General features: G+C 38.5%; 1 protein-coding gene and 1 long non-coding RNA gene across 5 annotated transcripts in view; one reads left to right on the top strand and one right to left on the bottom strand.

The window, feature by feature from the left end:
* Nucleotides 1-5,051: 5,051 nt before the first annotated feature.
* The window catches only part of BCL2 (BCL2 apoptosis regulator), a 121,944-nt gene continuing 99,492 nt past the window's right edge, over nucleotides 5,052-27,503 (bottom strand). For 3 of the 4 annotated variants that reach the window (XM_067567932.1, XM_067567934.1, XM_067567933.1), the window contains exon 3: nucleotides 5,052-9,711. In XM_067567932.1, coding sequence (XP_067424033.1) covers nucleotides 9,577-9,711 — 135 coding nt within the window. In that variant the 3' untranslated portion in view covers nucleotides 5,052-9,576. Of the gene's footprint in view, nucleotides 9,712-11,974; nucleotides 12,114-27,503 lie in introns of those variants that run through there. The other variant, XM_067567937.1, reaches the window with a different exon arrangement.
* LOC137166285 (uncharacterized) lies at nucleotides 9,658-18,756 on the top strand. The gene is made up of 5 exons (XR_010923627.1): nucleotides 9,658-9,788; nucleotides 11,246-11,293; nucleotides 11,966-12,139; nucleotides 14,760-14,843; nucleotides 18,468-18,756. It is a non-coding gene; the product is annotated as an uncharacterized lncRNA (long non-coding RNA).

The following is a 27,503-nucleotide window of genomic DNA, read 5'->3' as shown; positions in this document are numbered from 1 at the left end:
CATTGATGACTCAGACTATTTAATTTGATGGTTCAACGTGACAAACAGATATGGTGTTCTGGGAATGAAAACAAGTTCTTTCGTTTGTGGTTTTGAGCTCATGGACTGCTTTTGTTGGAAGTGATTGATTAAGAAAAAATAGTGAGTTCTTTCACTGACATTTGAGCAAGTGGTGACAGTTGAAGGATATCATGACAGAAGCACATTTGCTTTTTAATTTTTTTTTATTTGTGTTTGGAAGGAGAAAAAACTGAATGATTAGGGCACATTAATGAAGTGATGTTGACAGCTATTGATTCATAGAATGCATCTCATTGCCATGAAGATGTGTCGTTATATGCAGACTTCAGCTTTGGAAAGAGCTGGAAAAATGCCAGTTATAACCAAGGAAAACTATAATTTGGAGAATAGACAGCTACAAGATTTAAAATGAGACATTAAATAGTTTTTTCATATGGCTCCTGAAAAAAAAAAGTAAAATTTATTTTAACTGTTCTTTCAAGATAGTTTTAAATAACAATTGAAAAAGTTTCAGCTTCCACTTTTTAAAAATACGTCTCAATAAAAATAAAATAGAAAGGAATAATACATTTAAAAAATCTTCTTCCGCTACCATCTCCTGTTGTTCTGAGGAAAAGACACTAGTTCTGCAAATATTTAGGAAATTTTGAGATTAAACATCATTCAAGAACAAAGCGAGGAAATAGAAATATCTAAGTAAGGAGGGGTTATATGTGTATACTAATGGTACACACACCACACTTACATGGCGTGTTCTCTTTTCCTAAAATCTACATCAGTTTGTCATAGATGTTGGTGCTGGTCCAACTGCAGCATTAACTCTCCCACCTTAGCATTAAATCTCCATGGAAGGTTACCTGCTGCATGGTGGAGGAGCCAGTGGCAGCCAAAGAGCTAGCAGGTGGAGCTAGCAGGTGTAGTGAGCTGGGGCATCTGTTCTGTAGTTGTGATCGGGATTCACGGGGGCTGGGATCATCCTCTATGTTTCTCTCGTTAAAAAAAAAACAAACCCAGCCATGGTCAATCTGTTCTAAAATCAGGAGAGTTTTGAATAGACCCACAATTTCCCTAGCTGTTGTTAAAATACACAGAACTATTAAAGCTATTTTGTGACCTTAAATAATTCCATTTTCTGGTACTAATATAAAGGACCTGCCCCTGCTCCTACTGAAGTCAATGGGAGTTTTGCAATAGAGAGAACTGTCCGCAAATTTGTGATATGTCTTAAGAAAGAAAAAAAAAAAGGAATTTTCTGAACCAAAATATTGCCCCACATAATCTCTGAGGTGACCCCACCATACATTTTTTTCCCTTTTCTATGTTTCATGAATTTTCTTTGTGATCCGTCTTTCTTACTGTCCCTCTTGACAAAGGTCTAGACCCACAACTGGCAACATGTTCGTAGCCCTGGCACCTCTTTGCTGCATCAGTTATGAATGTAAAGAAATTGCTTGAACCCTGGCATCTAATTTCTTGAGCCCCAGCACCTATTTCATTACAAATTGAGCATTGCATAAGGATCAGAAGGCGTTAACAGCAAGTAAATTTGTTTAAAATGAATCTGTGCCTAACACTTGCCTGTGTTTTAAAGTGTAAAATACAAGAACAGTTTTTCTTACAGCTGCTTGTCAGAGAAGCAGTTGTGTTTTGTTAACAGCAATTGAATTACAAAATGGGAGAAATGGTTGCAAAATTTACATGTTCCGTTGAGAGAAATAACAGCTGGTTTTGTGAGTGTAGAAAACCTGGAGCATTTAAAGGTGGGGGTGGGGAGAGGAGAGAGAGAGACTGTTGGGAAAGTATTGAGAAGGCATTGTGAAGGGACCAAACACCTCACCTTCTGTATTCCTAGGTGTAGTGGGAATTCAAAATTAGACTGCAGATGGTAAACAAACTCTGAACCATGTGAGCTTCCACCAATATTCCTTGGCATCGTTAATTTACATTCTAAGGAGTGAGTGCCTTGGTTTTCTGCCAGTCCTAGCTAAAAGCACACTATATGAGGACTCTGTAGCACAGTCAGCAATCCCTTCCAGGCCAGAATTTGGGCTACATAGCTGAGTGATGAAATTAGACAGCACACACCGTTAGCTGGCCTGGGAGTTAGAGGCACAGGAGGAACTACAGGATTTGTCTGTGTTCAGAGTCCTCAGTGAAAAGATTCCCTATGTATTCTTCTCCACTGCTGCCAGGCACTGCAGATACCAGCCTTTGTGTTTTATAAAAATTGGTTTGCCAGAATTGTCAGTCAGGTTATTTGGAGGGGTTTGCATTATTAGATTCAGGCGATGGGTTGCTCTGTTGTTGGATGAAAGACTAATCAGGGTGTAGCTAACTGCTGAACATGTCAGAAAAAAATTAAAAATTAAACCCAGTTTAACTGTAATAACTTTGGTTTTCCTCATTATAGCAGTGCATGATAAGAAAAGTTGTCACAGTGGCATTTTATATTTATATAAAATATATGAAATCAAATATAGAGTTGAAGCAATGATCAATTATACATTTTATATAAAATATATGAAATCAAATATAGAGTTGAAGCAATGATCAATTATACATTTCCTCATCAGATATAAAAATTATCTTGGTGCTGCAGTTAGATCTTCGGACTTCCCCTGCCAATTTTTTTCTAGATTACCCAAATATGACATGAATGCTTGAATTCACCAGGAGAGATTTCTCATGACCTCTACAGCCTGATAATTTTGGGATTTTATCAAAATTTTACTCAGATTCCCAAGGTCAGTGCCAAATTCTGCTTCTTAGTCCTGCATGGTATGTGCAGTCTGTGCGGTGGTGACTGCTGAGTGCATTCTGCTGCCACTCATTTCAATAGGAGGTTGCAGGAACTCAGCACCTTGTAGGAGTGAGCCCTGACAGAGACCAACAAGCTTTTTTATGTGAAGATGTTGGTGGGGTTTTTTAATTGCTTAGGTAACAATGGTCAGTGTTTACATTTTTGTGGGCTTTTTTAATGGATTGTTTTGCATTATTACTGCAGTGGGAACTACATAGCTTTTTAATTTGATTAGCAGGGAGGGAGGGAAACCTTCCCTCCTCCCCCACTCCTTTGAAATCTCTGAAAGAAGGTGTTAATGTAAGGTTGTTAATTGGTCTATGATTTTATCCTTTTGAATGTTTAGAGGGCCATTTTATATCTGCTTTTAGTACTAACTTCTTTGAATCAGTTATTTCAATCAGCTCATTGTCAACTGCAATGAGATGTTTCAAGTCTTTGTTGTCTGCCAGCTTGCTAAACAAACTTCTTGCACTTGTCTTACCAGTAAGTAGGGTGACCAAGTGTGAAAAATCGGGATAGGGAGGGGAGGTAATAATTGCCTATATAAGACAAACCCCCTAATATCTGGACAGTTCTGATGTCATCAGGACATTTGGTCACCCAACCAGGTAACACCTTTCTAGAAGAAATTCTTGCTATCATGCAAGGTTGGAATCACTCCTGTGAAGAAGGCCAATACATGGCTGGACTATGGGCACTATAGTGGCACGGTTGTGGTGCAGTGACTATACCATTATAACCCCGTAGTGTAGATACAGACTATAGCAACGGAAGGAGTTTTTTCCATCACTGTAGGAATTCCACCTCCCTGAGTAGCTAGGTCAACAGAAATAGTCTTCCTTTGACCTAACTGTGTCTATTTTGGGGGCTACATTGACATAGCTACTCTCAGAACATGGGTTTTTCACTCCCAGACCGCTATAGCTATGTTGACCTAAGTTTTAAGAGTAGACCAGGCCTTATGTACTATTTAGGGCTTAAATGAGAGACAGTGGTGCATAACCCTTATTCTGCCCCTCTGCACAGGAGTGAATTTCACCTTGTATATTTTGCCTCTTAATTAATGAATGTACAATCTTAAAGGACAGTACATGGATTTAGCCTTAAGAATCATAACTATGGGTACTGAAAAGGTTAAAAAGCACATAGGAAAAATGGATGGAAGGAGAGAATCCACTGACTCAATGGGTTTGCAGTACTGCAGGATCATTGCAACTGTTGCTGAGGAGCTGCTCTTTTGTGTGCATTCATGGGCAAATTTAGGGCAGACTCAGGTTTGGGCTCCAGAGAAGAAAGAATTGGGGTAAAGAATATAAAATGTTTGAAAGGAAGTAAAGCGCCATATTAGCTGCCAATGCACTTTTTATTATACTTACGGAAAATTCTTATATTTCATTCTTTTTCTAGGACCAGTTCTTGTAGTGTTATATGCCCAAAAGCAAGGTTCTGCCATTGACAACACTGTGACACTTCTGGCTTAAAAATGTAGATTTTAACTTATATGGCCCCTTTTTGACATGGCTGTTTTCTGGGTGTCCCTCTGGAAGATTCCCAAGCTGTATGGTATTGGATTTATCTACTTTGGAAGGATGAGACCTGAATTGACTTGCATGCTGGTACCTGAGCCCGTAATTACAAAAGGCCTAGGTATGATAAAACTGAAGCTGAGACCGCTAAGCCACCATACGCGCTGAGTAATCTTATTTAAGGTCCAGTCCTTCAAGCACTTAGACCGCAATGGACTCTATGTAGGCAAACACCTGACTTAACAAGGTGCTTGGTGTGGGTGCAGGGATCCACCCTAGTACTGTCAATCCTCAGGTGTTCAAAAATCACAAATTGGGTCCCCAAAAAATCCTGATTGGTTTGCAAATTCACAAAATTTTTAAAAACACACATTTGAAGTTCTGCTTATATGCCTTCTGGCTTTTGAAGCGTCTCTCTGCAACCATGAAGGCATGGGACCCAATTCACATGACTCCCGTAACTAGGGCTTTAGGAAAATCATTAAATGTTAAGAGATTTATAGTTAAAATCATGCGAGTTGGTAATGCTTCCACAGAGCTCATTGCAGGGTGATGGTTTTAATGTGCAGCCTAGTGTCAACAACTATTAAGTAGTAAATGCTACACTCTAGTATTTACTGGATCATATCCATATTTGCTAAAAAGGAAAAAGGAAAATGTTACTAACAATTCAAATGCATAACAAGTTACTTACAGTGTACTTTATTATTCCTTCACAATATTAACTAGACAGACATGGAAAGTTTAATGGCAATATGTTTTTATAACAAACAATTTAAACACAAAGAACAATGTAATCATATTAAATGATAATAAACTGGCAAACTATTTTACCTTACGTACACCATCCAAGATAATGGATAATCTATATCTGCTTATATACAATGATGCTGGTGATATTTAAGAGTCAAATATTCAAAAGAAAAGAAAAAATGCTTTTTAAATAATAAAAATATACAAGATTTTTTTTATATGTGGCGTTCTTAATGCTTTATAACTTGGTTGTAAGGATTTCACTCCAGGATGAAGCTGCATTAACTTTTAGCATAGGAGCACATTTTAAAAACAAATGTGGATTAAATTGATTCCCTTGCGTCCCTTTTGCTTGGTTTTGTTGTAAAAATATATAGGAATGCAAGAGAAAACTGAACTTTTCTGTCTTCAGAGGATATTTACATTCCTATGAATCCAAAAAAGTTTAACTTATCATACATGGCATTGAGTGACTAACATATAATGTGAATGAATCCATTTGCTATCTTGTTTTAAAAGAATTTAGAAAACCAGGCTCTTTACACATGCAACTTCACACTTTTTTCATCAATATTTAAAAGGCTTTTTAGGATATGAAATTAGTGCAGATGCATGGCCAACCACACTGCCATGTAGAACTCCCACTGAAGTGAATGGGAGGTTTGTGTACACAAGGACAAGAAATACTGGGCCCATAACCTGCTCTTTATAGCACCCCTATTGAGCTTCACATGCAAAAGTCTGTTTCCAGAGGAATTATTTCATTCTTTATAGCTGTTGTACTTTATTAAAACATCCCCAAGGAAGCCACGATGTTACAGATTACAACAGGAAACCAAGAAAATATTACATTAATTGTAATTATGTGTCAATGCACAAATATGTAGATAATGATTGAAAACTACTTCTTGTACCGTTGTGGCCAAGCTTCTGCATCATACAAGATTGTGTACACAAACTCCACTATAAATTGCCTCTCAATCCCACTTCTCTCTATAGCTTTAATTACCACAATAGACATGTTATTCCATTGTCAGATCCAATGTCTGAACTATTCAGAAAAATCCTGAGTGTCTGATGTAGTTTCTCACTATTTAGTTTTAGACTCTTGCCACTTGTTTTACCTCTCTTATTTACTCTGTACATTATGGAATTATAACAAATCTCAGATGATTTTATAAAGTTATTCCTTTGTTTAAAAATCAAAACACCACTTTTTCTTTATTATTTTATCAAAAAACAAAAACAAAAAGAATTAAAGGACAAAAATAATCTGTGGTACAGTAACATTATATATATCTGACCTAAAACCCCAAGTTGTGGATGATAGCTGCTAAAATTAACAAGGTTTTACATAAAGAATATTTTGGGGGACTCTTTTGTTTTGTTTGTCTTCTCTGCCCATCAGTCTTTTTCTTTTCATCTAGATGAACCATGGCCAAATCTCACATACACTCTTATCCTTAGTCCTGAAGATGTTTCAACAATCTGTCTCCTCTCTACACTTCTTAATACTTCTTCCCTTGTTCTCCACAGCCAAACAATATTAGAAATGCAACTGTTTATATTTTTAGCATCTTTTTATAGACTGCCACCAGGACTGATTAGTGGTGAGAGAAGAAGGGATTTTTAACTGAAATATAGTCTTGGGGCATGAGTGTAAGGCCCTGCATTTTGGGGGAAAGGTCTGTTTCATACTGTAACAAAGAAAATGGAAGAGACAGGAATCACTGTGAAAGAAAGAGGGCTGGGGGGAGATTTTTTAAAAACAAGTTCAAGCTTTTATATACATTCAATGTTTCTAATATGGTGATTCATAATAAATGTATCATCAACTATCCTTTTAGCTACTGCAGCCACAATATTGTACAATTCTGCTCCCAGGATGGGAAAGCTCCATTATCTGTTTAATAAAATAACCATTAACAGTCTTGACTTTCTTTTTTAACTTGTTATTAATTAATACGCTGGGAATCCCAGTGAATAGATATAATAGAACACAAATTGGCAGCATCTACGTAAATGTCTGTAATGTGACTACTTCATATTACTTCTAAAGCAGCTTTGAAAAATCTTGCCACTGGAGGGTACTACAAAATAAACTCTATCCAAATGATTTTGGTAGTATAGCAGCACAGGAATTTATAGTTACTCTTTTTATATTTTTTGATAATGTAAACTTTCAATATAACAAACAATTCAACACTGAAAAAGTTCAAGGTCAAATAATTAATTATCTTTAATGGGGGTGAATGGCACAAATTGAAATGAACTAGATTGTGAAATGTGGATTGAAACATTAGTACAGTGCCAATTCGAGTTCAGCTTTGAACCTGGCTTTCCATAAATTAAACCTGCTAGGTGGAAAAACTAAGCTCACACTTAATTCCTAATCTGTGATTCCCTGTTATTTTAAATATTTTTTCATAAGTGCCCTGCACAAATGCGCACAGTTTTTACATTTCAGGTGTTTTTAACTCAGCAGAGTTTAAAAACAGGTCACATTTTCTTTAGAAACATTAGTTTAATTAACTGTTCCTGTAAAATTAAAATTATTTCAAATTTGAAATACAAAGCTCACTCCTTCTTTGCCATAGAAAGTGTAGGTGCCATGCCTAAATAGCAATAACAATGCTGAAATGCACAAATCTAAAAAAAGCAGCTTTGAAGACATGACATCAATTACAGCCTTACCAATGAACATATTACATTCCTAAATTACTGCAGATATTTTGAATATAATGCCACAAAGTTATATCATTGAAATCTCAAGGTTGAATCTACACAGTTTTTTTCATTGTATTGTTTTCATTCTGAAAGTAGTTGTATGTTATTACTGTACTTTTATCCAGAGCTTTCTAATGTGTCCCTGGATGTACATTTAGCCACAAATCCACATTTTGAAAGTTTCATAGTAAAAAATAAAAACACGTGCCTCTAGAGATTTTTAAGGTGGAATTCATAGAAGTCAAAACAGTTCATAACACCTAATTCAGATGTTTTTTCCTTTTGGACTTCTAATCTTTCTAAAAGCTTGTTAAAGCCCACTTTAAACTATGTTGACATGTCGAAGATGGATGGTTCCAGGATTTATGCAGTTGTTGTTATAAAACTGTATAATGAGTATTCTGAATTAATGTTATTTAAATTGCATTTATTGTTCGAGAAGCTGACTCAATCCCGCCTTTCCCCTTTCTTCTTCTCCCCTGAAATGACCTTAGGCACCTAAGGAATCTGGATGTCAGTGAGTCTCTGTCCAGATAGAGGATTAGGACAGTTTCTCTATAGAAATAAAGACGATGAAGAGTCTTATTAGCATGAAATATTTTGTGTGGGGCGGGGGGAAGGAATGAGATGGGGAAAGAATACAGATTATCTGACTTTTTTGTTATGAAAATGAACTCGATTTTGGTGTCCCATTTGATAAACAAGGATAGTTAGAGCTAATCTGGATGAGGTCTGTTTCTTGCCAAATAAGTTTAAACCTTTTTCAAATTTCAGGGATTTAGAGACCAAACTTAATTGGTTTCAAAACCCTGGAGGAGCTCAGCACGTAAACAGAATCAGTTGCAGTTATGAGCCCACTAAAAGAGGACTCAGTTCAGGACTCCAGACTCCAGCTGTGCTCTGTAGAGGCGCAGGCACTTACGGTCTCATGGGTTTTTTTGTGTATGTGTAGCTGTAAAAGATATTTTACTGCCGAGGAAATCACTGAAACAGTAATTCCTTGCATGTCCAAAGGATTTCATTTCATGCATTCAAACAGAGTATCTGAATTGACAGATCATTGTTTTACTCAGATGATGCTGTTATGATTATGATATATTGGCACAATTTGGTAGCTTAAAAATACTTTCATAAAATATATGCAATCATATTTCAAATCATTGTCCTGTCAGGAGACTCCTATAGATGACTGTCCTTCAAGAAGTTGCAATTCTGACACCACGTATGTACCATATTGAATCGTATACTAATGACCATATTTGCCAGCTGGAAATAATTCTAATTTCACTCACTCTGACTTTTTTAGGATCCTATCTCCTTGGGTCTATGAGAAATTGTAAGTAAAATCAACACAATTATACAGCCCCAAGCAGCCCAAGCAACTGCTTCCCCAAGAGAAAGCAGGTAGGTCTTTGTCAGTATATTTAATCCATCCAGCTGCATTAAATTTTTTTTTTAAAAGCTCAAAGTGTTTGGGGCTCATTAAAATTCATAACAATATTACGTGATATGTGGATATAAATTGTTTGTAGAGTTTCTGAAAATAGCAGGTTAAATGTAAATATCTTTAATAAATAACTTTTTCCTGCAATGTAAAAAATAAATGATACCTCCCTTTGGCAGTAATAGCTGATTTATATTTAGCCAGGAACTTCTGCTTGTAAAACTAATTTTGTGCTACTGAAAAAAAACATATTATTTTATTGACTCGTAAGACTTTTGTAATCCACGGTAAAATGGCTGACTTCACTTATGTCCCAGATAAGCGCCAAGCGTGATGCAGGCTCCCACCAGAGCCAGACTTAAGATAGTCTTCAAAGAGATCCAGGAGAAATCAAACAAAGGCCTCACGTTGCTGCCGTATAATTCCACAAAGGCATCCTGGGTTGGGAGGAAGAGAAATAAAAAAGGAAATATGAGAATCACAGCAGTATGATATGCATACAGGAACAAAACAGGTTTGTTCATTAAAGCTACATTAATAACGATAAACACAAATCATTCAGAGAAAGTAAGACAAGCATGAGTGTGTGCAGGTAACTCAGGAACCTCTTTAGTCGACAAAATGCTACTAAAATGTTAAGTTCTTTAAGTCAGGAACCGTCTTTTTGTACAGCACCTAACACAATGGGCTCCTGGTACTACTATAATACAAATAATAATAATAAATAAAATAAGTCTGAGGACCTTCAGTTCCTGTGGATGTCACTGGTATTTGTGGGTGTTCAGCAATTCTGAAAATGAGGCCACTTTTGTTTAGTTTCCTAAATATGGATTTAGGAACCTAACTTTTTGATGAATTATAGCTTTTATTTTGTGACCATGCTGAGTATTACATTTCCTTGTTATATTTGTAGTCTCTCAGGTGCATAGAAAACTGTTTCACAGACAAGAAAACTAACCTTTTTAATGAAAGGTGTCAAAACATCTAGAAACTGGGGAAAAAGATGAAAACTTTGTGAAGTACCCAGGTTATGTGTGAATTATGAATACAATAACATTTGTGCAGTTGAAATTACTAGTAATCATACTAATAATGTTTTGCATAGTGTCTTTCTTCCAAGAAGCTCAGAGGCAACAAAATGATTAGGGGTATCGAACAGCTTCCATATGAGGAGAGTTTAATAAGACTGGGACTTTTCAGCTTGGAAAAGAGAAGACTAAGAGGGGAGGGAGGGAGGATATGATAGAGGTCTATAAAATCATGACTGGTTTGGAGAAAGTAAATAAGGAAGTGTTATTTACTCCTCCTCATAACACAAGAACTAGGGGTCACCAAATGAAATGAATAGGCAGGAGGTTTAAAACTAACAAAAGGAAGTATTTCTTCACATAACTCACAGTCAACCTGTGGAACTCTTTGCCAGTGGATATTGTGAAGGCCAAGACTATAACAGGGTACAAAAAAGAACTAGGTAAATTCATGGAGGACAGGTCCATCAATGGCTATTAGCCAGGAGGGGCAGGGATGCAAAACCATGCTCTGAAGTGTCCTTAGCCTCTGTTTGCCAGAAGGTGGAAATGGGTGATGGGATGGATCACTTGATGATTACCTGTTCTGTTCATTCCCTCTGAAGCACCTAGCACTGGCCACTGTCAGAAGACAGGATACTAGGCTAGATGGCCCATTGGTCTGATCCAGTATGGCTGTTATGTTCTCTTTACAAATATTAATTAAGCCCTATACTTTTCCTGAGGGTAGTTAAATGAAGAGAGAATTAAAGGACTTTCACAATGTCTCAAATTAAGTTGGTGGCAGAGTGTGGAATAGAGTTGAGGTTCCCAGTTTCCTGTTGTAATCCCTATTCTCTGCTACCCAGCTATTGATGTATATTGCTAGCTCCTACAATTGTTCTTTAAGGTTTTGGTGGTATGGTTTCAATTTGTTGTAGAAAATAAACATTCCCTTTTTCAGTTGCTGTAAAATGTCTTCGGTCATCTGTAATGTTACTTATTATACAAGGTGAGTAGCCTCCTAAAATACACAAGTGCATTCATGAATTACAGCAACAGAGGGGGAGAGAGAGCCACAATGTAAATTATTTGTAATAACAATAAACCTTTCAACCATGCTATGTGTTTTCCACAAGATGTGGACATATTGGGCTTTATGCTATCCTTTGTCATCTGATAGCACTAGTGATTGTAGGTCAGAATGGAAACGTTAGCTTTTGCCACAAGATGGCGTATACGTTTTTTACATTTTGCTATTCAAATCCTGTTCAGTAGAAGTTCAGCTCTGAGAGAGATGAACTTAAATGGAAAAATCGTTTTTACTTTTACCCTTTTTCTTCAGAATAAGTAAAACTGGACCAAATCTGGCATTCCTTATTAAGGCAAAACTCATAACTGCACAGAAAATGCATATTTCTTCATGACATTTTGTTCCTTTAGGCCAATATTTTCAAACTTGTGTTCCTGAAGTTAGGTATTTAAATCCAAATATAGACACCTACATAAAAGTGGTCTGATTTTCAGTGATGCTTCCATGGAAGCTCTGCTGGCTGAAAAAATCAGGCCACTTTTATTTTACTGCCTAACTTTAGAAACGGAAGGTTAATAATGCTGATCTTAATGTTTTGCTGTGTTGTTGTTGGGTTGTAAAACACATTCCCTTTGCTGTGCTGTTTTTCAGTCCTCCTCCCTCAGGCTATGAAATAACATTATATACAGCAAAGACTGCAAGCAAACATTACAGACTGGCCTGAATCCTGCAGTCCCTATTGCAGACTCTCGCTGATTGCAACGGGAACTTTGTCAGTGAAGGGAGTTCAAGATCAAGCCTTATAAAAACACAATAAGGACAAAGGTCAGTATACAACAATAAAACTGTGGGAAAGAATAGAGGAAATTTGGAGAAAAAAAAAAAAAGTATTGAGGAAATGCAAGTCACATGAAAAGGTTTTAATGTTAAACTTCAGTGATGTTCTTTCTACAGTCTTGATCCTACTTCCGTTACACCACTGGGAGCAGAAACATAGCCTGTATCAATCCACGCCAACCCCCAGGTTTAGAGAATGCTCAGCCCCATGTATTACAAAAACTATTGCTGGGAACCCAATAGAGAGAGCTCTTGGTGCCTGGCATGAAGGTAGACTAGAGGGATGCAATAACACAATACACAAGGCAAAAGCACTGACTTATGGCTCAAGAAAAGGAATGTCAGCACAAAACATTCAGCATGAAATAGTTTCTGTTATTGAGATTATTATAATAATAACGAACTCAGCCTTATGGTTTCAGTATTATATATTACAAGTAGCTACTTTATGGATGCTTTTTTTGTTGTTGCACTTTTAGCTTTCTCAAACATCCTGATTAGGCTTATTTCCGAAGCCTGTTTGAACAGCCTGTCACTATTTGTTTAAGTTTCAAACCTGTTTTAAATAAACACATGCCCATTTTATGTTTCAAAACAACAAAAGAGGGGGGACCATCCCCGCTCCACAGTGAAAACTGCTTTTAATGCCAAGAGAACACTCAGCTGTATACAGAATGGTCCATAAGGTAGGTTTCATTCTGTGTGTATATGAACTTCAGTACTTGTAATTGGATTTTTGTCAATGAAATTGATCTGATTAAAATGAGTGTCTGTATAAAAACAAAAAAGACGACTTGACACAAACCGCCTGAAGCATTTGGAAGTCCTCTGAGAAATAGTCTCTTTAGGTAAAAATACTTTGCACCCACACAGAGGCTCAGACCCTGGACCCTGTGCACAGCTTGATGGGCCTCTGCAGAACTGCCATGCTTACTCTAAAGGCCTGAATGGTAACTCTTGTACGTTTTAATTTTAAAAGCAGCCTATAGAACTTATAGAACATTATATGCTGGAATGGAATTCTATAGGACAGTTAAAAAACCCTACGGAAAGGATCCTCCTCTATTAAACTCTATAGGTTTTTTAAAGTAATTGCTCTAGAACCCTATTACACTTCTATTAAAAACCAAATCAAACCCATCCCACCTCCATTAGTTTAATCCATTTAAATCTATGCTGGACTTTTCCATAAAGGAAGGGGGTGGTGAGAGAGGGACGGAATTCTCATGTAGCTATTGCGTTCTCTTCTACAGTAGGAACAGGGTTGGCTAATAGATCTAGGGGACAGCGTATACATCACTACCAAACTGTCTAAGCTGCATGGAAGTCTTGGTCATGATGTTCTACATGGCCAGCCTGCAAGGGCTCCCCATGACAGTTCTGCTGTGTGTTGCACCGTACACACACACACAGGTTGGAGAGAGGCTCTGGCCCACAATCTCTAGTTGGCCGCCCAATCATCAGTTAAGGACAATATCGCTGCAAATTCATAAAGGCTCAGTACCATTGCTATATAATAATCCTGAATTGTTCAAAAGAGAGGCAAGACCCAGCTTTTTTTAGGCTGTGTAGAACTAAATATTTCCCATACGCTGAGCCCAGTGATGCATTAACAATGCAACTATTCTTGATTGAAAATACAGAGGGAAAAACCAGCTTAAGTACTACACTCTGCATTTATTAGTAAGGGGGTGGTAGGCAGAGCAAACATGAGGAAGTAAAGACTTCCTTTTTCTACCTGAATCAAACAGCTGGTGAGGAAGTGACTTTATTTCCCTTGTTATCATTGGTTGACAGGATATCCTCTTGAGCCACATTGTATTGAATGAAGTGCCTATGAACCTTCCATTTTACTGAACGGGAATTGCCTTGTAGCTATTTTATGCTGCCCTCGCTATGACTCCAAAATAAACAAACAAACAAACACGAATTCTAGGCTTTTGAAGAAACTTGCATGACACAGCTTTACAGTATGTTACAGAACAGGGAATGACATAACTACTGATGCCAAGAGTTAGCAGATGAATGACTCTTCACTTCTCCCTTGCCTTGATATGAAAAGCTTAAATTTACATAAATCTTTTCTTGCTTTCGGTGTAGGCTTATTGAGAATTGATTAAATTAGCCACTGTCTTGTAAAATAAAACCTCATTAAAATATCATCCTGAAAGTAACAAGAAAGCTCCTGGAACATGAAAAAATAAACCAATGTATTGCTGTTTTCTGAAGAGCTTATTGGTCCTTTATGTAAATACAGACTGAGTACGTATGCAAATAAGATCAGCTCTGATCTTCCTGGTTGTTCCTGGGTTTGGTGTTTCATGGTCCTGACATTTACTGAGGCCAATAGCTTTACACATGGAAGGCTAAAATGTTGGCAGCCCAGCCGGTGTGCTTATCAAAGCTTACTGCAAAAGAGCAGAATTGCATTGCAGTAAAATCTGTGTGGAGCAACAACAGTGAAGCATCAAGGGCCTGGCTTAGTTCATTATATTCATCATTGTGATGATGGTGTTTTTATGCCCTACATTTGCACATTTGGTCAACCCACTGTGCAATACATCAAAGCACTATATTAAATATTTTCCAATCTCCTCTTTTCCCATAGTGGCAATGGATCAGATCTGACACTCTCTTTAGCCAATATGCTACCTCAGGCCTACCACTGGTGTCCTGTTTCTTCTGATGAAATGTAAGTAACACTTTTCAATCCTTTGGACAAAATATCTCTCACTATGGTGGCCTTGCATAACTGTTCCTTATTTGTATTACCTGTTACTGAAAATATCTGTTTTAACAATCCCACAATCTGACCAAATTTTGCGGTTCTTACTCAGGCAAAACTCTCATTTAAGTCTATATGAATGAAGTCAACTGAAATATTGCCTGAATAAAGACTGCAAAACACGGCCCTCAGATTGCAAGATCTATGGAAGAGGGACTATGCTAGTTTTGATTTGTGCATTCCAGACCCTGTAAAATGCTTTATACACTTATACAGCTATATTAATAATAGTTATTCTAATAGATATGATTGTTCCTGTTTGCTTTCCTGGAGGCTGAGCCTATCAGAAAAGGGATGTTTCACCCAGAGACCTGCAAATTAAACCTTGGTTAGGGAGAGTGATTAATTCAGCTTGGTTAACCACATGATTAGTAAGGTGGTGGTAAGTCAACTTACACAGAAATCTACATAATGTTCAGTCTAGGCTGCAGGCTTGTTAAACCACATCAGTATGAGAAATGTTTAAACAATGAGGCTTAGTGTCTCCAGCTATTTAAGTTACACATTGTTCTGCGACTCCCCCCACATGTCTTCCCCCCCCCACCCAAAAAAAAAACAAAACCCAGAGCCAGTGGGGCCTGCCATGTTTTGCTTTCATTCCTGGAAAATGTGATACTTCTGGCACTGGCATACCAGCTGGAATATCATTACTACAGCATTGGCCAATCAGTGGTGTCTGATGATGTGGCACCTTCTCAGGAAGCAATATTAATTGACTGAAAAGATTACACTGATCACTGGAGTTAATGGGTACCCTGAGTGGGTAAAACCACAGACCTACAAACAGTGGTTGTTCTGCTTGTGTCTACCCCCTAGCTGTGAGATCTACAGTGCAGCTCATTTTTGGGAGTTGATTTATTGGCAAATGATCAGGCACATCTTCACCTTTGTTTTCTCTTGTTAATACAGAATTTCTGTTTCATAATAATTCTGTTTCTGTGAGAGGAACTGTATATGTATGTAAATATATACTCACATGAACAACAGAAATGTCAGTCTACTTGCTTGCTATTTATTCTTATTGATATAGAGCTGTGTTATTAGATCTTCAGAATCATGGCCCTACAGTAGAATGTTATAGTCCATGTATAATTCATCCCCTGGAACGAACACTTCTGTATGTATGAGAGAGTGGGTGTGTGAGGGAGGGAGAGAGAGAGAGAGAGAGAGAGAGATGTCTAAGCTCCTCAACTCCACAAAGAATAATTGAGTTTAGGCCCATTTTCCTCTTCTAGCCAAAGCAGGGTATCAAATTAGTTTTGAGGAATTTAAATTGAGTGTAGCGTGATATTTTATGTAAATACATGTCAACATGTTTCTATTGTTCCATATGGGAGGAGGGAATGAGCACCACATAACTGGTAACTGAAATTTTACATTACATAAATTAAATAAAATCTTATAATAGTAATAAGTGTACTGGTACCAATATAAGATGGGTGAAATCTTGTTATGGGTTGAATCAAATTGATGTGTGAATGTGCCTTTCACTTAAGAAACATTTAAAGGGGCCACACCTAAAACAAGACCTAATCAAATTTGCCCAGAAACTAGCACCATGTGAGTTGTGTGTGTGTGGGGGGGGGTGGTTTCCACTTGGTAACGTGGCCAGGTGTGGGTGAGAGAGGGCAGAACACACAGAAACTCAGAACAGACAAGAACTGAGAGAGAGAGGCAGAGGCAAAAATTAATAAACCCAAGTAGCCTGTGCACACAGTGTGACCCTGGGAAAAAGCTAGAGCAAGAGCTTTTGGGTCTGTTGGCTAAAGAGGGTTAGGGTTGTAAGATAAGAAACTGTTCTTTCTTGTTGTTGGTTCCTCCTGCGTTCGGCAAAGCTGGACTTTGTACATTCTTTGTAAGTAAATAAGAATGCATCAAAGAAAATACCAGACTCCACTAATTTCTACTTCCAGCTGGAACATCGCTAGCACCCTGAAATTTCAGGTTGAAAGGGGGCAATGTTGCCATACCCTTCAACACAGAGAAGTTAGATGCATTATATTTTCACATCTTAAAATCACTTTACAAATAAAATAAAAGTGACAATAGGAGTTTGAAAGACAGAATGGGTCCATATTTTAAACGTGAGTGCCTGAGGTCCCAAGCCTGCAAACATTTGCTTTCCTACTGGGAGTAGTCCCCATTAGAGTTTATAGGATTGAGGCATAAACTAAGGTGCTTAATTCTGCACTTAAGCACTGAAATCCAGTTCTCATGGTAGATGCCTGCTTGTCAATTTGAGTGTCCATATGTGGAACTAGACCACCTAACTCAGGAGCTCAAGTCTCCCCTACAGCTGTTTTGTAACACACAAAAATATTAACACAGGCACCATTGCATTCTTTGTGTGTGTGTGTGTGTGTGTGTGTGTGTGTGTGTGTGTGTGTGTGTGTGTGTGTGTGTGTTCCAGCTGCCAGTGTCTATTAAACTGCTGCAAAAGAGTTAATTCATGTCAGTGTGAGAAATGGGAACCGAAAGCAGTTGCTTGTCACATGTTCAAAGTAGCTTGCTTTAGCTATTGTCAGCAACACACTGCTGACAAGGTGGAAGATCTGGGGTTTTATTAAATATGTTCAGTTATACTGGACCAGGGAGTCCTTGCTAGTTTTAATCAGCAGGTGCTGACTGAGGTTAAAAAAAAAAATACACATAAAGAACATTAGCTTCCTAAAAGGAACTTGCTCGAAGTGATCTCAGAACTAGCAAAGGCAGCATGTCAGTGAAGAGGACGAAATGGAACTAGTTTGAGCTGACTACACCATCAGCTGAACACCACGAGGGTCCAGTCATGCATTTGCTAGCTCTTGCTTTTTAACACCGCTTAGGAAAATATGTGACCCTGCTCTTGTTTAAACTAGACATTAAGCTTTGGTCCAAATGCCTTTGGCTTGACTGACCTGCCAGCCTCACCCTTGAGCAATAGCTACCCAGGACTGGATTTGAACTCATATGGTTCTAGTCCAGTGCCTATTGTATACTTTGTGATGTGGCAGCCGACACTGTTAAAAGTTCATGCAGTGCCACTGGCACCTTCTTTAGAAATGCCACAAATTCTTCACGTGGCCTAAGACAGACAGACTTTAAAAAAAACAACAACTTGTGATTGTCAAGTGACTTATAGAAAGAACTCAAATTTATAATAAAAGGGCTGCAATCTAATAAACAAGAGTAAGAATGCTTGTGCCCCATAAACAGCCCAGAAGACTTTAGTGGACAATTACGCCTCCTACACCAGCACCACTTTGAAAAATGATACACATTTGTGCATGTGTCTTCTTTGGCCACTGCATTTTTACTGGTCACCCAAGCCATCATTTGGAAAGACTTGCTATAAGGAAAAGGCGCAGCAACATGGCTTTGTTTTTTGGCAAGTCCTTTTCCTTGCCATCTCACCAGTCAACCTCTTCATATAGCATATGTTAAGGTAGGAGAGATATAGGAAACAAAAGATATGATGTTGGGTGGAGCACTGTAATCTCTCTTATCCTGCCTACTCAGTATGTTTTCAAATTCTCTTCTTCATTATTGCAGATTCTACTCTATTCACTGCAGCAGCCTCAACGAGTCCTACTTCATGATTTTATCTTCCCATCTTCCTCAGTGAGAAGAGGAAATGAGATGGGGAGTTTTCCTGATCTGCAGCTGGGTGGAAGGTAGATTTTCTTTCTCCTAGTGCCTCCCCTCTCCTGCCAGCTTCTGCTCTTTTCATAATATAAGTGACTCACACACAACCAGAGAAGCCAGGAGATAAACAAAGGGAGACTCAGCTAGTTCATGCACCTGAACAGCAGTGTGAGATTTCTTGTGAAATTCGGCACAGGGGAGGGAGACTGTAGTTAAAATAGATTGAATTGGCCAAATGAACCAAATTCTGCTCGTACACCCACTCCAGCCTACTGATTTCACTGGGGTTGCATGAGGGCTAACAGAATAAACTTTGGCAGTTAAAACTACATTCTTTTTGGTCACTCAGTAAACCCCTTGCTCAATCTTAGCAGGTAGGAAGCTAGCAGGGACACGAAAATCCATGGCAAGGTCAGTGTGTCAGAATATGATTAATATACAGATTGAGACACTGCATTTTGTTATTCAAATCAGCTTTTTCAAAGTTCATTTGCCTAGATAGTTGTAATCCATTAACTATGACAGTTAGGGCTTGTTCAAGTACCACGGGCCGAAACAAAAGATGAAGACTCAAAAAAACCCTGCACCACATTAAAAAAAATAAAATAAAAAGCTGAGCCTCCCTCAAAAAAAGATAATTCCAGCTGCGATGTTTGTGAGAGAAACACTTTTCTTACCATAGATGTATTTGTATTTTTCTGTACAAAAATAGTCTGTTAGTGACATCAGCAAAGGCAGAAGGGCCATGTTCTAAAGGGTATGTCTATACTGAAATTAAAAATCCACTGTTGGCAGTGCCAGCTGACCTGGGCTGTTTAGCTGCAGTGTTAGACGTTCAGGCTCAGGCAGGTGCCCTGCCAGGTGGGAGGGTCCCAAAGCTCAGGCTGCAGCCAGAGCATCTCTACATTGTAATTAAACAGCCCTTTGCCGTGAGCCCAAGTGACCTGGCATGGGCCAGCTGTGGGTTTTTAATTGCAGCGTTGACATACCTGCAGTCACAAAACTGAACTGATGTTAAAGAGGAAGGAAAAAAAAAAGTATCGTTATGTTCAAAATCAAATCATCATTCATTTTAATTAAATGTGAAGCACTGATCTGTTAAAGAATTTACATCACACTCTTCCTAGCAGCCTAAATAATTTTCACTGCAAATGAAATGCACCTTGGGAACCCATAAGCTTTTCCTACCACACTGTACTATAAACTTAGGGCACAACTTTCTGGGTAGCTGAGCACCTGCACCTCCTAATGAAGTCAGCTGAAGTTGCTAATGCTCAATCTATCTCGCAAATCAGGCCCTTTACAAGTCCTGTAAGTTCCTACACTTTTTATGCAGTTCTACTAGTTTACTAGACATAATCATTGTTAGGGTGCACACAACTGGTTATGCGGTGATGTGCTGGCTCCTACAGTTTATCAATGGGTCATCAGGGTGCACAGAATCTTTCAAGACTATGCCATTAGGGAGAGCGTGGAAGCTTAGAGTGTAAAGCCCTTGAGCCAGGGCCATTTCCTTGTTCTGCAGTCATATAGCGCCCAGCACAATGGGGGTGTTGGCCAGAGCTCCTGGGTACAATCAAATACAAATAATGAATAATGATGAGTCCCAGTAACAAAATACCACTGAAGCCTGACGTACTATTGTTGGCAAACTGTACATACAAGTCTTTGAGAATAGCTGAAATAAAGCACAGCCACAATGCACTGAATTCCTATTTGCAGTAGAAACTAAAGGAACATTGTTTGGTTAACCATTTCTTTTTGTAATCTTGGACACTATTAAGGCCTGAGCTTCAAAAGGGCTGAGCAGCTGTATCTCCATTTCTCTTCTGTAGGAATTGTGGCTGTCCAGCACCTCTCAAAAACCAAGCCCTTTGTGTATAATTTCTGAGAATAATAAATCAGATTCAAGTTCATGATGTGTTTAAACCCGTCACAGTGATCTTGAGTTCACAGCACTAGGAAGGAGAGGGCCATGATCCCAGACAGGAAAACATTTATTTTATTTATCTGGCTTTGACCTCAATGACTAAGAAATTCATACAAAATTTCAGATAATCAAAAGGAGAGTAAGACCCAAAAAAAAACAAAAAAAAAAACGAGAACACCATCCAAGACAGCAATAAAATTGAAATACAATTCAGCATGCATCAAAATAGTGCTGGAAGACGTTACCATAGTTCTGAAGTACCATAGTACTTCAAAAATTGATAACTGTCATCCAAAATTGGTATGAGGTAAGTGGACTACTGTAGCACAAGTAAAATCTTACGTGTACCTAGGAAGCTTGATCAGTGCGGAGGACTCCATCCAGAATGAAGTTAAAAGGAGTCATGCTTTAGCTACAAGTGCTGCACAGAAGTTGCTGAATTTATGGAGTGATAAAAACAGTACATTTGGTACCAAAGTGAAAGTGTATCAAATCAGTGTACTGCCAGTGTTACTCCATGATCTGGAAGCAGCTGCATTAAACAAAATAGACATCAGGCTGGAGGCAGCAGAGATGAGAGTTCCTTGGAAAATGGCAGATGCAAGTAGAATGATTTTAAGACAAATGAAGAAGTTAGAAGGAGAGTAGGGTGTGAAATCAGGGTAAACGACTGGCTGCAAATCAAAAAGTTTATGACGGTGGGGGACTGCAAAAGGCAATCAGATGATAGGATGCCACAGAAGATAATGCAACCACAACCAGAGTCAGTCAGAGGCCCACCATCAACTAGGCAGCGGAACATCGTACACAAGGGACAAGACCAGGATGGGGTTAATGGAGGAACAAGCCAAGGACGGGAACGAATAGCACTGTTGTACTGCTACATCTGACTGTAAAGATGCTTTGGGTTGAAAAGAAAACAAGTGTACTGGGTGCTTTCTTAAATCTATTCATTTAATTCTGATTGATTTTTGTAACTAAGTGTTCAAAAGCGATCACTGCAAACATTACAGATTCTGCTATAGTGAGAGAACCCAAACTATTCTTTTTTCTGTATACCAGCCCACACAGTAAACTCTGCATTAGCAGTCACCCTTGGAAGACAAATCCCTATCTTAAGTGGCCACTTCAAGTATCCACAAGTATTTATTAAAACACTGTCCACATAAGGAACCACTTCTGCTAGGCACTGAGGAAAATGAATGCAGGATCCCTGGGATCCACATCTGGTGGAAAGAGAGGAACCAGATGCAGCAGGGAGGCACAGGAGCTGTCCATGGCATTGCACACAGATGATTCCTGCTGGCAGCCACCTGTTAGGGTTGCCTCAGTTGAGATGATCCAGGTCTCAATTCTCCCCCACTGCCACACCCCCACTTTACCCCATGCCCACTAGCCTCCTACTCCTAGTATGCCTCTGCTGCTACCATTAGAGCTGGGCTGGCCCAGGAGCTAGCTCTGTTTGCTTTATGCCAGGGCTCGACAAATTTGTTTTGGAGCTAGGAGCCAGCCCAAAAATTAAGGAGCCAGACAACATGGGCTCAGCGGCAGGGCGTCCTGGCCCGAGCGCAGCAGCCGCTCTCCCCTCCCGACCAGGCCCCGCCCCCTCCCACAACGTGGGCTCAGCGGCGGGACGCCCTGGCCGGAGCGCAGCAGCTACTCCCCCCTCCCAGCCCTACCACATGGGCACAGTGGCGCCCTGGCGGGAGCACGGCAGCCGCTCCCCCAGAGAAATACTAGGTGCCAGACTTAAATTTCGAGGTGCCATGGCGATCTGGTGCCCAGCGTTTGTCGAGCCCTGCTTTATGCCCATGAGTAGTTCACCTCTGCAAGGAACATTGTCTGCTGGCTATTTACAGCTGTAATCCAGTGAAAAAGTGACGTAACCATCCATGATTTGACTTTAGGACTATCTTTAATTAACTGTTACATTTTAGCCAGTGTTAGGAAATAGCAAATTTTTAAATCTGATATACTGTCTGTCTGGTTCTTATCCCACACACATCGCTGTGAATCTGAGCATCTAGTGCCTGGATGCAATTTAGTTAGACCTTTTGCAAGCTGGCTGTGGAATTTCCAATCCAAATATCCTATTGCTCCAAAGTGCAGCCCACTGTTTGTCAGAAACCAACTCTAGTGAAGCTGCCTCAAAAGCTCCCAAACTTAGCGGCTCTTCTTCTCTATTACCTTCCCAGATAATGCGAGAACGTAGAATGGGAAACTTGCCATGCATCATGCTGAACCAAAACAGAAATTCAAAGTGCTGCAGGTCTGACAGCCTGCCAAAATGCTATTGTAGCATTCTCAACAAGCTCACTGCATCAAGATTTTAGTATGAACTTGATTTTCTTTGTATCTGTCTACGTGGGGAATATGTCTACACACTGAGTTGAGTGTAGCTGTGGCAGCATGAGTGGTGAAATGGACTGGCTGCCCTGAGTGCATGCCAACTGGAGACATTTGCCATGTAGGTGGGTGGCGAGCTCCTCCCACCACTTGCACCATGTGGATATGTCTTCTCAAGTAAGAATCTCATCCCCAGCTCAAAGTGTAGACATGCCCTAAGAGGCTCATCATCAGAAGCTTGGAGCATCACTGCTTCTTTAATTCATAGTTAAGTCACAAACAATTACAAATCAATCCTTAGTTTCAAAATTTGGAATCTGGCTTCAGATTTTTGTGAATACTTAAGGCTTGATCCTGCTCTGATTGTCAGTGGGACCAGGATCATTCCGTTTTAAAAGTCCCCTTTTCTGATTACCTATGAGTCAAGACAAGAAGATAGAAAGGGACTGGAGGTTATGGAGAGTTTAAATTGTACTAAACATTATTCAAAAATACATTCTATTAAATTGGAAGTCTGACTTATTTAAGGGAAGAAAAATGGAGGGCTTGTTTACACTGGAAATGTTGCTGCTTTAAATATACCAGTATAGTTAAAATGGCAATCCCTAGTGTGGACCTAGTTATACTGGTATAAAAGTGCTTATGGCAGTATAACTTATTCTCTATCATGAAGCAAATTAAGTTATACTGATGTAAGGGACTTTTATACTGATGTAACTGTGTCTAGGCTAGGGCTTATATTGGTAAAAATAATCAGTAAAAAAAATCACACCCCCTAAATGATGTAGTTATACCAGTATAACTTTTCTAGTGCAGACCAGAACATAGTGAGCCAAGGGGAGGAGGCAAGGGAACAAGGATGGGAGACTCAGTTGCAGTCTAATGATTTATTACAATTTATTCTTTAAAAGTTATTGCAGATCTTTCATGAAAGCAGATTTAAAAAAAAAAACCCCAAAAACCACCACACCAAAGACCTTCCTTTCCCCTGCTACTTAATCCCATAACATTAAAGTTAGATTTGTTGATTTGTTTCTGGAAAGAAAGCAAACTGAACCAAGTCCGTGACTGCAACACTATGTTAATTTGGTTATTTGAGAAACACTTTATTTTAAATGCTCCCCACAGACTCTTTAGTATTTTTTCATGTTTTATTTCCCAAGTCTGTTTGACCTGAAAGGAGAGCATTTTTTACAAGCCACAGGATTGCAGGGTCAGTGTAGATAGAGATGAAACAGACCTATTGGATCATTAACTTAATTCCCCGAGTGTCTCCCAGATATCGGGGAGAGAATAAAGATGGAATCTGATTGGGGGTGTGTGTGAAATACTTTGCTACTCTATTTCCATCGTGCATGGCTCTTCCCTCCATATATTTTTGGGACCATAATTTTATAATAAAAATGTGAGAGACTTTATTGTTTCCCCCATATCTGCCCTGCCTCTTTTCTGTATTTTCTCATTTCATTTTTGGCTTTTTTCTCTCCCGCAAATTCCACCTCATCTCTTGCACCTCCACCTACTCCCTCTATTTAGTCTATTTTCTTTCTGTGTACGTTGTCTATATTTTATGGGTTTTGTTCTTAATTTTGTTTTTGTATATTACTTTCAGATCTTTAACTTCCCATTTTTCCCCTTTATCTTCTGTCTCCAAGTGCTACCCTGGGAAATTTCTGCAAGGCACTAGTTATGCCTTTCCTCTGCTAATAAATTAGCTATTTCCAACCATAAATTTGCAGTGAATGTAGACAAGGACAAAGATGTGTTTAGCATCATGTCAGCGAATCATGGTAAAACACGGATCCCAGTAGGTTTTAACCAGGACCAGCTGACAAAATGCTTATCTGTGCCGAATGCAAAGTTGTGAGGAGCATTGTGTTAATGAGACTCTTCAAGGTCATGTTTTAACATAACATTTTATCATGAAGACAAGCCCCACCTGTGGCTCTGTGAAAAATGTATAAATTAGTTTGTATTTTGAATGAGCATTACACAAAGTCAAGGTTATTGGAGAAGCCAGAAGCATGGGGGAAAATTTGTGTTATATGTGGTTTCCTGACATAGTTTACATCTCCCTCTGACACTGGGATTAGATTAAAACATTGGTTTCAATACAGTTATGTGAAATGCTGTGAATCCAACACAAAACCATGACAGCAAAAATGGAAGGCATGGTCATCCTATCCATGTGACTCAAATCTTAGCTAAGAGCATGTGTCCTGTTACTTGAGGGGAGATTTTTTCCTTCCATGCTGCACAGTCTCCCCAATGGTCAAAGAGATACCAATATTAGCAACTGAGCTGCATGAGAAGTTCTCTGAAGGCTCTGAGACTGACAAGTCTGCAGGAGGAGAAGCTCTTGAAGATATATTTGGCATCTTTCTCCTCATCTTTGCATCTGGCTTCCAGAAAATAAACTGTTCAACATTTTAAGGAAATTTTAGTTATCTTTTCACTAACCTTTAGATACACCTCTAAAAAGGTTTTGTTAAGCATTTCCCACCACATAGAAGCAGCAAGAATTCCCAATTTCTAAAAAAGTTAATTCAGGACTGATCCTCTCTACTGAATTTCTTAGATAACAAAATATGTATCCTGTCAAACTCTTTAGATACAAGGAAAATAATGTCACTTCAGGTACATAAAGGATCTAATATTTTGAACACAGAAACCTCCATGCTGGATCAAACCCATGGCCTATCTAGTCATTATTACTCAGTGGCTCAGGTACTCTCTCTTCTTGAATTAACTTCTGTTTGTTAGCTAAGACAAAAAAATAGCCGCCTTCTCCTCTTGTACATTCTAGAACTCACTGTTCCAAGATGCAGTCTCAAAAAATGTCAAGAAATTGTTTCTCTAAACTTTGTGACATTTAACCAGTTTATATATATGGGTCCTACATTATTATCATCTTGTTAGATTTTGCTGCCTCTTTGAATTCCCTCAACACTGTGCATTCAATTTCCTTTTCTTGACCTGGAAGTCGGTAGTGTAGCCCTATTAATTTATTTAGATTCTTATCGCTTTGGATTTGTATATTTATATTTGGCGATTCAATGACATGGTCCTCTTCGCTCAGAATTTTTCTCTCACTAGATTTTAATTATTTAAATACAGTGGTGATAATATACCTCTTTGGACTAACCTGTCTTTCTTATATAGGTGTAACTAGACATTACAGTATCCCACTGGTTTTTTTGTGTGTGTCATTCTACCACACTTCCATAATGTTTATTATTATTATTTACATTTCTCACATACATCTATAGATATTTATAGATGTTTATTGTTATCTACGTACCCATTTTTATTTAACTCCTTAATCTGACATGCTACTGATTTTACAGAATTTACCTGTTTTTATCCTGTCCCTGTTCTAATTTAGTAATTTGCATCCTATCCTTGGTTGGATACACAGATATTGTTGTATTACCAATGTCTTCAGCAGATGTATCTATCTCTGACTTACGTCAGGACGGGGAACCTAACTTTTCATTCCCATTTTTTAAAATCTTGGCCATGTAGCTTTCCACATCTATGATCACTTGGGCTAAAATTTGCTTGGTCTTTGCTTAAATGTGAATTGTTTGTAAAGTCTGAAGAAATCTAGACTTGAACTTTCTGCAACATTGCAGAATTTGAGGGTGTTCAGAGAAAAGCAACAAAAATGATTCGGAGTATGGAAAAATACTCTCATATGAACAGAGATGGAAAAGTCTGGGACTGTTTATCTTAGAATGGAGCTGAATAAGGGAACGCAACAAGAAGTTAATAAAATAATGAATGGTACTTAGGAAGAACTGAAGCTCCCTGTCTCAACACAAGAAAAGGGGGATCTTTAATGAAATTGAAAGATGGTAAATTCAAAACTGATAAAAGGAAGTACTTTTTCATACAACACATAATTACACTGTAGGACTCATTGACATAGGCTGCTGAGGCCAAGAATTTTGCAAGAAAGAGAAGATTGGATGGTTATATGGAAAAAAACAAGACTATCCAGAGATATAACAATTAATTGAAAAAAAAGTATTGGAAGGTATATTAAGCATCATGCTTCAGGAATAAAGCCACTGTCTGTCTAGTTAGAATTAGGAAGTGACCTTCATGGGTACAGATTACCCCACATGTGTCTACTGTGCATGTCTTGCACATTCCTCCAAAGCATATGGTGCTGGTCATTGTCAGAGCAGGGTACTGAGCTACAGAGACTATGCGTCTGATGAAGTATGGCCATTCCTATGATTTTATGTTTCTATGTGCTATATGAGTATGAGGAAGTTGGTATTATTCAACCTTTTAAGAAAATAGTTCAAGCCTTTTTTATGCTTATATAACTGAAAAAACGGTTTTGCATTTGACAGCAAACGTGGAGTCCTGAATTAGGAACAAGTGTTTTGACGTGTCTAGAGATTTTTTTTAATGAAACATGTAACCCCTTTTATTGGAGAAATTATGCCCCCCCCCCCCGAATGAATAATATATGCCTTTAACTTCAGGTAACTGGTGGAAGTGATATATTAGCCATAATAAAAGGGCACTGAAAGAAACACAAAAGGATTTATTTTTTTTAACTTTCTCACCAACTTTTCTCTTACCAAAGATGGTAAATTTAATTTTTAAAGAATAAGCAGCTATTTGTTTTATCCCTTTAGAACAAATTATTG

Source organism: Emydura macquarii, unplaced genomic scaffold, assembly GCF_026122565.2.
Source record: "Emydura macquarii macquarii isolate MOO-44397 ecotype Brisbane River unplaced genomic scaffold, CSIRO-AGI_Emac_v2 contig_2825, whole genome shotgun sequence".
Lineage (NCBI taxonomy): Eukaryota > Metazoa > Chordata > Testudines > Chelidae > Emydura > Emydura macquarii.
The sequence above is the reverse complement of the archived record's forward strand: the minus strand, read 5'-3'. Positions and strand labels throughout refer to the sequence as shown.